The sequence below is a fragment of the Salvia splendens genome, chromosome 18, assembly GCF_004379255.2.
Source record: "Salvia splendens isolate huo1 chromosome 18, SspV2, whole genome shotgun sequence".
NCBI classification, from domain to species: Eukaryota; Viridiplantae; Streptophyta; class Magnoliopsida; order Lamiales; family Lamiaceae; genus Salvia; species Salvia splendens.
The window spans coordinates 21,187,923-21,200,060 of record NC_056049.1 but is presented as its reverse complement, the minus strand read 5'-3'; the positions used below and the strand labels follow the sequence as shown (position 1 = coordinate 21,200,060).

The following is a 12,138-nucleotide window of genomic DNA, read 5'->3' as shown; positions in this document are numbered from 1 at the left end:
TACTATAAAAGACCCATTCATTGGTGACTAAAACGGTAAGACCAAACTGCATCAAAAAAATAAAAACACAAAAGTTGAAATAAATCACATCATTCTTAATTTGTAATTCAAAAGACAAATTAGAGAAGATGCAATATGTTATTTGAGAATTGCTGGAAGAGTGAATCAACTCTAATTATTGGAGCTAGTTTCCATCCCCCGCTGACAGGGATAATGACTGTGTAAAGAGTAAAATGAATGTTCCTAAGTCTGGTGAAACTCGGTGTACCTCCAGCAAAAACAATCTCGATTTTCTTGTCGGTCAACTTACGATGATACCTCTCCAATCTCTTCTTGGCTAGTTATAGTCTGTTACGGAGGAATCACATTCAATCAATAAAGTTATCACAAGCATAATGGTGAGTGAACGAGCTGAATTTCACATCTCTTACCCTATTTTCCAGAACAGCGCCGTCAGGGATAACTATCCTCGCACCGGGTCCAGCATGGATATTGACTTCCCCCTAACGAACACAGGAATGGCATGGAAAAAATAGTAAGAAACAGTAACCAACACAAATGAAAAAAAGAGCTTATAAAGGGCTACTAGAAAAAGTGCCATTGTAAATCCGGTCAAGTAGAATCTGCATTACCTTAAGAGTTATGCCAGTTCCAAACCAAACATCACCGGTCACCTTCAAGCTGTCAAGTCCTACAATGCTTGGTATAGACTTGAACCGCTCTTTGAAATCATTGACCTAAGAAAGAAGAAAGAATTATGCGAAATCCAACTTCGAGTTAATAGAAAAGCATTTCATAAAGGCTCCAGTTAGAAAATAATTACATTTCTGAATACTGGTCCCAATTGAATGGATGGGTCAGTGGGATTTTCTCTGGTTGTATTTCGAGTCAGCTTGTCCTCAATAAAGATATACAGATCCGACTGCATGGCAACAATTAGTTATTAATACATATAACATCAAAACTATCAAACTGCAAATGATTGTTTGGTTGGACGTATTTTTAACCTGTAGCAAAAATAGGTCTGATGTTGCTTCAACTGGAAGATATCTTGCATTGGGAACACTTATTGCAAAATGCTGATCGAAAATCTGTAGGATAAAGGAGGAACTAGTGACAAAGACACATAGGAATTCGATCAAAACTTATAAAACATGAAATAGGCCTTTTCTAAAGAACAAACTGCTTGAGAAGTACAGCCAGAGAAAAATGCTTAATCCACCAAAGGATATGAACAAGGCTGGGAAAATATACCGTAATACCGCACTTACCGTACCGAAAAAATACTGAAAATACCGAATTTTCGGTATACCGTACTTTTCGGTACAGTATCATACCGACAGTTTTAGGTACGGTAAAGGTATGCATTTTGTATATATTGCGGTATACCACGTTATACCGCATCATACCGCAATTGCGGTATATACCGGAAATCACGGTATACCGCGGTATACCGCATATTGCGGTATACCGAAATTACGGTACGGTATACCAACAAAAGCAGTACGGTAACAATATCTAAATTTTGGTATACCGACTTTTCGGTATACCGCTACCGACAAAAGCGGTACGGTAAAAGTATGGTTTTTGGTCATACCGCACGGTACGGTATGCGGTATGGCCATTTCGGCGCGGTATACCATACCATTCCAACCCTAGGTATGAATCGGGTCCATCTGTGATCCTGATGGCACGTTTAAAATCAAACATTTGGTACCTTGGAAATGGTTAGACTATCTTTAGCCACAAGTTTTTCCATAGACTGAATGCTCATCCACCTAAAAATTTAGAAATAATGTGGATAAAAGATATAGCTTCTTTTTATGAAGATGGAACAAACAAGTTTTCAAGCGCAATAACTTACATTGTATCAGTAAATCTCCAATCCTTCTTTGGCATCAGAATCTTCAAGATGCCCACAAGAAAAATCATAAAAATACAACTATCAAATTATGAGCAGAACCAACGACACACAGTAACCTAGTCCCTACTATAGTATTGTCATACCAAATACTACGACTAAAGTATAAATGTGGACTTCCGAAATGCATAATAAATGCAAAAGAAAACCAACCGGAGTTTTGGCTTCATCATGTGAATGTTGGGTCTCTTCCCTTACAGAGGATTTAGGGGTCACCTGCACCCATATTAGAAACAGTTACCAACTAAAGTTTGGCAGCAACTTATGTGAGCTGTCGAGAATACCTCTAGGCAAAGCTCAATATCATTCTGACCAAGATAATTCAAGATTTCTGCAACCATGTATTAAGGAGCTCAATTGTAATAAATTCCTATATTATTAGAATATGATGGAGTCCTTAGATTCAGATGTTGAGAAAAATTGATGAGAGCATCAAATTTCAGAGTGACATGTATCATGATCCATAACAAAAGGATACTGGGGTCAATAGCACAACCAAGATTATCTGAGCCCAACAGCAGTATATACTCTTTACCCTGTTCGCAAAATCAATGTCATCAGAGCCTGTATTAAAATAAGAGAATATTTTTCTGTTTAAGAGAATATTTTTCTGTATACGAAACAAACCTGTGATGATAGTATATCCAATCTTCCACTATTTACCAACGGGAGGATGGCCTGAGCAATATTGAATGATTTCCTTCACATGTAAAAAAGAAAAGCAAACTTCATATGTGACATGTACATTAAATGTCATACGCGAGACAACGTATTTAGTATGAAGAAAGCTAATACATGCTGTGCAAGAATGGACTAGCCTTAAATTGGTATTCCTGATGGAAAAACTAGAAAGATATCATTGAGGTATGAAGAATCCATGGCCATGACAGATTCTTTACACTTCATAGTTGAAAAATAATGAGCTTAATGTTAACAAAAGAAGAAGAGAAAGGAGGGTACAAATGTAAGCCATCATTTGATCCAGAAGAAAAATGAAATTGTAACCTTGAAAAGCTATTTATATAACTTTTAAAATATGAACATCCCTTTTAACCAAGACTATGAGGTGCTGAAAGTCCCCTACGGCCCTACCACGTGCTAGGCTACTTAATAACTGAAGAGTAAGAACTGAACAAAGCCACAGTCCACCTAACATTCACATCCCGAGTTATTAATTTTACGCATAACGTTGATATCGATAAAGGATCCAAGCTTGTTGTTTAGTTTGGGAAAAACAACCACATTTTGAATGAATATGGATGCATATTATTTCTCCCCATCATACAAATCATCACATCTGATCCACAAGGTGGGAAAAACACACTGACAGTCTAACACACAACAAAAATCAGAAATTGACAATCTTCAAAAGTTTCCCCATCCCCAAGGGGAGAGAATAACTGAAACATACATTTCATCCTTGCTATCTTGGCCTTTAGCTGAGCGAGGTGCAAACTTGCTTGCCTCTTGTAGGTCAGTGATCCTCTGTAAAACATACATATATCAGAAACTAAATGGATAAAGTTTTCCAACTAAATGAATAAGACATAAACAACAAAAGGATCAAAATGTCAAACCTCTTGTATAGAATGGATATTCTTATTTGGGTGCTTTTTCAGGAACTGGCATCAGTTAAACACCAACATCAGTTCCCACCACAGTTCAGTTCCAGATGAATATCAGAATATATAGAAGTTACCTCTAATACTTTCCTATGTGCATCAACTGCATTCACCACATATAGTGGAATATTGGTTCCATATTTTGCGTTTAGAGCCTACAGATATTATCAGATAACCAAAATCAAACAACTGCAGCTCCTGCGTGGAGCCGCCATAAGCTTCAAAAAAGAGAAACAAGGAACTGACAGGAAAATTACCTCAATTTGATTGATTGTCAAATCAAGGCAAGTCAAACCATCAACAATTTCCATAGTAGACCTGCATCAACAAAAATTGATGTAAAACTAGCATAGAGATCTGGAAGAAGTGTCATTTGAGTCTTTAGGTAAAATATAATTAAATTCCCACTAGACTTGATCAATCATACAAACAAAAACCACACTCTCACAGTTGGACATAAATCAAAGAAACAACAAAACTTAATGTCCAAATGTTATGTTATATCCTCCATCCATTATCAGTGTTCCACATTTATTAAAACATATGCCGAAAAGTTATAGGAACACTTATAAGGGAAGGAGGGAGAATATCTAGTATTTCTTCTTTCATCTTATTGATACAGGATGAGTTAAGACAAGTTAGACTTCAGAAAAAATTACTACTTCACTAGATTTTGTGCTTTATATGAACTGGAACAGTATCATTTGGAAATATATTACGTTCTAATTTTCTTTGGGATATAATAACCATCAACTTCTAGTACTTATCAAATGGTCTGACACAGTTGCCTCAACAATTTAGAACATAGCTCATGAACAGTGATGTGAACTCTCAAAACTATGGTCAAATATTATTTTCCTTTCAAATTTTTTCTACACATATAAATGATGGAATTGATTTTCCATGCTTCAGCCGCTAGAATCCTCTGTCCAAGTTCAGATACCACTTTCTGATGAAGTAGTAAACTTTTAACAAACCATAATTTCATTCAGAAAGTTGAACTCAAAAAAACAATTTATCATTTTATCTTCATTTGAATACACGTGATGCTAAACAAAGTGAAAAATTGTCTGAAAAGCATTTACTGACAAAGTTATCAATTAAGAGGATATCTTTTTGATGAAACACTCACCAATGAGGAAGCATACTAAATTTATTAACAAAATTCATGATGTTACCACCTTATCTTCCATCTCATTACTGTGCTTTTAATTCACTGAGGAAAAGCCACAGCTTCCACAGATTCAGAGAGTGAACTTTCAATAATCTAAATTGAAGAGTACTAGTTACGGAGTAAAATTTTCCAATGTTAGAGTGGGACTCACTTGGGGCCAGAAAATCCTATTGCGGTCCCTAGATCGCCATTGAACCTCACTATGACAAGTTTTTCCAATAGCGCCTTAGTCTCTGAGGCATCTGTAGAAGTTGAAAGTATTATACCATTAACCATATAACAAGAATTATCTGTAAAACAGACCAAATAACTAGGGAGCAAAAAAACAGGCAATTGAATTACTGCTCCTAGTTATTGAGATAACTGCTCATCACATCAAGCTTGAAAAGGTCAATCAATGATGCTCCACATAGAGTTCAGATAAATTTGAAGGCACAAAAGATTAATTATTGTTGAACTTGAATGGTAAAAAACACTGTGCAAAATTAGATTTCCCTGTGCTAGTAAAAGCCAAAAAGGAATAGATGATGCTAAGAACTGTCCCAATCGATTCTTAATACTCCTTCTGTCACATTGTAGTTGTGTCAAATTCCTCTTTTGGTTGTCCCACTATATTTGACTCATTTCTTTGTGTGACAAAATGCAAAAAGCAACACATTTAATCCCTCCTACTTTATTTTATCTTCTACTTTATTCTCTCTTCTCCCTCCTACTTTATTCTCTCACCATTTAACTCCCTAAACACTATTTTCTTAAATCCCGTATCCAAAAGAAATGCCTCAACTATAGTGTGACGGTGGGAGTACAACAATTCACAGAAGCATTTCTTTTGAATTTTATTAACACTTCACAAAACACACTAACTATCAGATTATTCTAGTAGCACTTATAGCCTATGAGGTGGCCTTGATGTTCTGACTTTTGATAAGATAAAACAAAGCTCAGCCCCTCACAACCCTAAATGTGACATAACCTACCAGGAGAAATATATGTTTTGGTGCAATGGTACAACGAGGAGGGGGGGGGGGGGAATGATCAAAAATTATATTTACCTTCTGGAATTGCAGATAGCTCTTCATAAGGAAGCACAAACTTGTCTGTTGATTGTTTAGTCAGGTCATCTAGTTCGACATCTCCCCTGGCAGACACATAGTTAACATTACCAAATTAGTACATAAGTATTAAGTTTAACCAAAAACAAATGGAACTAAACACAACATAATATTCTAAAGAATTGTTCAAAGCTTACTATGTCTAAATCAAAAGGGATCACTTTGAATTGGTTCTTTTAGGGGAAAATGAAAATCATAACTTATAACAAATCAGCAGGAAAAAAACAATAATCATTGATTAACAAATTCGATCTTTTCAATAGTCACATGAATTAACCTAGTACAGACTCTCCATAAAAGTGTCAATACATCATTGAGGCCCACTGCATCATATCAAAGCCATACATTCAAAAGGAGAGAGGTAAACACCAATAAATTCCCAGATATTATCAAAATACACTTCTGAGACACTAAGAGCAGAGAAAATAAAACGCCGTGAATCTAAAAATAGAACATTGGAAATGGCATCATGAAACTTAGAAGCTAAACAAGCAGAAATGAAGCAAAGTTGCCGTACCCAATTACAGCCTCCTCACCCCTCTCAGCCATTGCCTCCTTCCGCTCTTTCAAAATTGTCTTCGTGATCAAATTACAGAACATATACACAAACTCCACCGAATCATTAGCAGGCACAGGGTACGTTATCTTGCTATATGTCTCCCAAGGCATGCTCGAGTCGACCAATCCGACCACCGGAATCTGCAGCCGGTTTGCCTCCTTGATGACCGAGCTCTTACTCTCGGTGTCGAAAATCACGATACAATCAGGCGCCTCCGGCGCGCAGATGTTGAATTTCTTGTTCCGGCCGCGGAAGCGCCTAGGGCTCGAACTGTTCGTTAAAAAGCCTCCGAGGCGCCAGGTGGTGTCGTGCTTGATTCCAATGGTCTTGGTCATCTGCGCGATGATCTCGTCGAAGAGAGAGTTGGTGTTGACGAAGAGCAGGCGCGCATTGTTGCGGGAGAGGTGGCCGATGAAATCGCAGGCGTTGCGGAGGCAGATTAGGGTCTTGTCGGAGTCGACGATGCTGACGCCGTTGCGGGTGCCCTCGGAGAAGATTTTGAAGTGGTTGGAGGTCACGCGGCGGCCGATGTGGGCGTTGGCGTTGAGGAGCTTCTGTATCACGACGGAGTGGAACGACATTTTGGGGCTTTGTTCGAGAAGGGAATTGTTTTGCTAATTGATTTCAAATAGCTATATATGTAAGTGTTGTTACTGTTTGGTGGCGGATCGAGTAATGGAAAGTAGAGCGGAGAGCAGGGTTTAAGCGGCGGAGAGCAGGGTTTAACAAATCGGAAATGCAGGTAAGGGTACAGCCGGTCTATTACCAATGAAAATCACTTGCTCTCTCCGTTCCCTGATCACTTTCTCTCTCCAGAAAATGGTATTAGGTGAGTTAAGAGCATCAACGGTGGGACGGATGTCCCGGTGGACTTCCAAAAACACCTCATGTCACGTTATAAGGATCTCCCACTGCATTGTCACGTCATAAGGACATCCCACTGCACAATGGCGGAAATCCACAATAATAAAATACACAAATTCATCAAATTAAACAATTTACGGAATTAAACAATTTAAGAAATTAAAATTTCGACACGAATACAGACGAAGAAAGTGCAATGATAATTTCATTAAATAAAAAAAATAAAAAAAGTACATTTCAATAAAAAAATAAATTACATTATAAATATCAACGACGACCCCTCCGCGTCCATAGCTCTTCAATTATATCGTTCTGGAGTTGAATATGGGCTTGTCGTTGGCGCATGTCGGCAAATGCACGGACTCGATCGGCCTCTTCATGGGTATCGTCATACGTACATTGGCAGTGGCCACGCCGTGGCTTGAACCGACAACATCAACATCATCATTGGACTAATTAGTCAGTGTTGGACCTTCATCTTCGACAATCATGTTGTGCATGATAATACATGCGTACATGATATCAGTGATGCTGTCAATATACCACAGCCGTGGACCCTTCACTGCCGCCCATCGAGCCTGGAGCGCAGCAAATGCCCGCTCCACATCCTTGCGCACTGCCTCCTGACGACCCGCAAAATAGATCTTATTTTTGTCAGTTGCGCATCTGATCGTCTTCACAAAGACGGGCCACATAAGGTATATCTCACCCGCCAAATAATAGCTCAAGAAAATAAAAATATAGTCTATTAAAGTGATGGTATTAATTTACAAATTAATATGTACACTATTTTAGTTTAGAATCTAAAAAGCATCGACCAAATTTCACCCATGGGCTCGAAGGCTCCAAACGCGTCTCGGTCAAGGATGACCAGCCCATGGGCTACTTGTTACCAAGCCCGCATCTCTGTAGAAGGTGGCCCGGGGACTTTCCTAGGTTCAACCCGTTTGCACAGGCCTCAACCCTCTTTCACTTCATTCAATGGCAAGTTATCATTTAATTTCCGCGTCTATTAAATAAAGACATCATAACACTGCTCTTTTTCCGATGTGGGACACACTTTTATTACAATTTTTCTTTTCTCAATTCTTCGTTTGCTATTTTATAGCATCGACTGTTGTAATAATCTCAAACCTAAATAAATCTTCATGCTGAACAGAATTTCTGTATTGCGGTGGATGGGAAAAAAGTAATATTTGTCAAACTCAAACATGACAATTTGAACGTATTCTAGGTGCAGCTATCATTATCAATTTTGATATTTGAATCTATTCAAAGTGAGATTTTTTTCATTTATACTTTAATTCATGAAATATTAGTTCATTCCATTATCATCACACTGGTTTAGCACTGATTCACATATATTGGCAGAGTTAAAAGTTTATTCAAACTGTAAAATGTAACTTCAATATAAGAGTGGTCTACTTAGGAATTACTAACCTCAACTATTAGTTCATTCCATTATCATCACACTAGTTTAGCATTATAGACCTATATTCTTTTTTCGTTTTCCACTGTTACCTTTTCTAATTATCATTTTAACAAGTGACAGGCGAATTGATCTTTATAACAGTTATAATGCTAAATTCTTTAATAGATATACAAAAAACGGAGTAACTTTTACCAAGATGGCTAAAAAGTTAAATTTGCAACCAAGTCAATGCCTCATTGTCAGGAATTAAACATAATCTCAACTCAAATGGGAAATACTACTTAAGAGGTGTACGTAACATTCATTCCTGACTAAAATTGATTTAAAATAAATCAGATCCTAAGGTTCAATTTATACTTGGAGATGAAATAAAGTATAAAAAATATGTTTTGACAACAAAATCAGGAGTTTGCATTTTCAATTTATACCTACTTATATTTTACATCAACTATCGGCAAACAATTGTTGGGACATTAGGTAGCTTTATACGATATAACTGCATTATGCTTAATATGAATTCATAAGCAAAGCTTCAAAAATAACTAACTAAATAAAAAGCCATTTTTAATACTGTACTATGTTTTGAACTAAATAATTAATAAAATAGAAGCCATTGGAATGTAAGCCCCGTTCAGTTAGCCCAATTAGATTTGGGCCAAGTGAATAACTGTGTAATATTCGGCCAAATTTTCACTCATGGCAGCAGCCACAAGGGCTCCACACGCGTCTCAGCCCAAGGGCGGCCCGCCAATGAGATTTACTTGTTTCCAAGCCCGTATATCTCTACGGATTGTGGCCCGGGGACTTTCCTGGATTTAGCTCATTTAAATGATGGGCCTCAATCCTTTCACTCCATCCAATGGCATGGTAATTATTACACGGAGCTTGTAGCTTAAAAACCTCAATAAACATTACTCCTTTATTCGATGTGGTATGTCTTAATCGTTATTTTGCTTTTCTCACTTCTTCCTTTACCCTTTAAAGCATTGACGGTTGTAGTAAATTCAGCACTAATTAGATAGTGGTGGATGGGAAAAACATATTGTCAACTCAATCATCACAATTTTGAGGTTTCCTAGGTACAGCTTTCACTTTGAAATTTTATTTTATTAAAGTCAGATTTTCTTTTTTCATTTATATAGTTGGGAGATTCCTTTAAATAATAGTGACCTTAACTGTACATAGTTATTGCTTATCGTTGAGTTTATGAGCATAAGTTCATTCTCTGATCATCATATTCATCATTATCACATTAGTTTAGCTCAACTGATAGCACGTTTTATTCCACTAGTGATTACTAATAATCAATTGAGAAACTAACTGCTCTCATCACCAAGCCAACTATCCTTCCCCTTAGGCCCAGTAGCATCGGCGGATCTAGGTGGGGTCGGGGGGGTCCACCGCTGTTCCCGGAGAATAGTCGAATAATACCCTTCCCCAGCCGCCGACCCCACGCCGCGCGAAGTTCTGCCCCAGCAGCAAACCAGTCGCCGCCCCCTGCGGAGAAGAAGATGTTGTTCCAAATTTCCAATCTTTTAGTAATTGGGCTTTACAAATTGGCTGGACTTGGTATAATCATTACTCTAAGGGCCTGTTCAGTTTATTAGATATGCCAAGAAATAGGCTCATTTATGAGGTTAATCCAGTGTTCACTTTCATTCACTCAATTGTGTGTGGCCCTAGAGATGGCTTGGGCCCGCACTATTCAGTACAGAAACAGCGAAAAAAAAATCTTGGTGAAGAGCTGGTTTTTGAAATCTGTCTGGCCCACCAATCCAGAAATGTAATGAAGATTACAGTTTTACCCCCGAATTTTTCAAATTCCCCCTCTTTTTCATTTGCTTCTGCATTTTTTAGGCGAGGTTAATTTGGTCAGTTAGTAATCTGTATTTGTTAAATAAATTATTTAATTCACCAAATCTGGAGTTATTTCCTGATAAGTGAACCCCATATAATATTCTTCATATGGTGGGCCATGATGCCTCATTTCTAGTGTTGGTACAAATCTGAATATTGGCTAAAAGGGAAACTGAACAGACCTTAATTAAATAAACCCAATTTCCAATAAACCTATTTAAATAAAGAGAATGCGAAGGACTGCTGATTTTCGGTACAGAGGGGCGAATTTTATAACAGAGAAAAGAATACATTTTCATTCTCTGCGCAAAATTTATATAGAAGAGAGACTTTAGGGCTTGTGCTACGAAAAGAATTTCGAAGGAAATCCTTAGCAATTGGTACTATTATTGAGGTATTTAAAATTATCATTCAAGTTTAAGTTGGTACTATTATTTGTTTTTTTGTTCTGTTTTTACAATTCACATTATAGTGCTATAAAATTGATCAATAATTATTCATTGATTTTGTATACCTTGTCCGAGATTAGATTAGAAAGTTTCATAGTATATGATAATTGATTAAATATAAATTTTAAATTTGTTAATGGATAAATTTCTAAAGAAAAGACCTCGAGTTTCTATCGGGTTCTTCAAGTGCTAATGTTGAGCAAGAACCACAACAATTGGAAAATCATGTGGTAGTTGAAAATAATCCGGACGAGATTGAAATTGATAAAGAGAAAATCATAGCCGACCCCGGATTATGAGACCCTATAGATAGTTTTGATGTGAATATTCGTGATCGAATTCGTAGAGAATATGTTGCCAAAGGTCCTTGCCAACCAAAAGGCCATGACTTTCCAAAAAAAAACATATGGGAAATATAAGAGAGGTTTTAGGGATGTTTGGTATAAAGATTATATTTGGCTTGAATATAGTACGACAACATATGCTGCGTATTGTTTTTGGTGTTTTCTTTTCAAGCGTGGTTATTTAGCTCCAAGAGATGAAACATTTGTTAGTGGTGGTTTCTCTAATTGGAAGAAGGCTAATGAAAGATTTAGAGCTCATGTTGGATCAACGGGTAGTGCACACCACAAAGCTAGAATTGAATATGAAAATTTTGTAAATCAAAAGCAGAGTGTGCCTTATATCATTAGTAGAGTTGGTTCAAAACAAGAAAAGGAATATAGGATTCGTTTGACTGCAACTCTTGATGTTATTCGATTCCTTTTGAATCAAGGTTTGGCTTTTAGAGGACATGATAAGACATCAACTTCTTCAAATAGGGGCAACTTTCTGGAGTTATTATATTGGTATAGTTTAAAGAATGATGAAGTTGGTCAAGTTGTATTGAATAATGCTCCCGGAAATAATCAAATGATTGTTCCATCAGTTCAAAAAGATATCGTTAATGCGTGTGCAGTTGAAACTACACTTGAAATAATGAAGGAACTTGGTGATGGATTATTTTCCATAATGGTTGATGAGTCTCGAGATTGCTCGGTGAAGGAGCAAATGGCTATTGTTATTAGATACGTGAATAAAAATGGAGAGATAATAGAAAGATTTTTAGCCTTAGTTCATGTTAAAGAGACTTCATCAAGATGATTGAA

General features: G+C 37.0%; 2 protein-coding genes across 2 annotated transcripts; one reads left to right on the top strand and one right to left on the bottom strand.

Moving 5' to 3' along the window:
• LOC121777725 (UTP--glucose-1-phosphate uridylyltransferase 1-like) lies at positions 1 to 7,177 on the bottom strand. Its single transcript, XM_042175070.1, has 18 exons — positions 6,347 to 7,177; positions 5,770 to 5,855; positions 4,869 to 4,959; positions 3,801 to 3,861; positions 3,621 to 3,698; positions 3,499 to 3,543; positions 3,333 to 3,406; positions 2,549 to 2,621; positions 2,400 to 2,457; positions 2,206 to 2,252; positions 2,075 to 2,137; positions 1,865 to 1,905; positions 1,718 to 1,778; positions 1,008 to 1,091; positions 824 to 922; positions 633 to 737; positions 432 to 503; positions 1 to 348 (listed from the first exon to the last, which is right to left on the bottom strand). Exons 1-18 carry the CDS (start codon positions 6,967 to 6,969, stop codon positions 307 to 309), a joined length of 1,803 nt encoding a protein of 600 aa, XP_042031004.1. The 5' UTR covers positions 6,970 to 7,177; the 3' UTR covers positions 1 to 306.
• A 4,164-nt stretch (positions 7,178 to 11,341) lies between these two features.
• LOC121776905 (zinc finger MYM-type protein 1-like) lies at positions 11,342 to 12,133 on the top strand. Its single transcript, XM_042174055.1, has one exon. The coding sequence runs from the start codon at positions 11,342 to 11,344 to the stop codon at positions 12,131 to 12,133; it is 792 nt and encodes a 263-aa protein (XP_042029989.1).
• Positions 12,134 to 12,138: the final 5 nt, after the last annotated feature.

Excerpts from the sequence above, each read along its gene's own strand:
- LOC121776905 (XM_042174055.1), top strand. The coding sequence starts at position 11,342 with ATGTTGCCAAAGGTCCTTGCCAACCAAAAGGCCATGACTTTCCAAAAA.
- LOC121777725 (XM_042175070.1), bottom strand. The coding sequence starts at position 6,969 with ATGTCGTTCCACTCCGTCGTGATACAGAAGCTCCTCAACGCCAACGCC. Across the intron at positions 2,138-2,205 it reads ATATTGAGCTTTGCCTAGAG|GTGACCCCTAAATCCTCTGT; the intron begins GTATTCTCGACA and ends ATATGGGTGCAG. Across the intron at positions 1,092-1,717 it reads ATAGTCTAACCATTTCCAAG|ATTTTCGATCAGCATTTTGC; the intron begins GTACCAAATGTT and ends TTTATCCTACAG.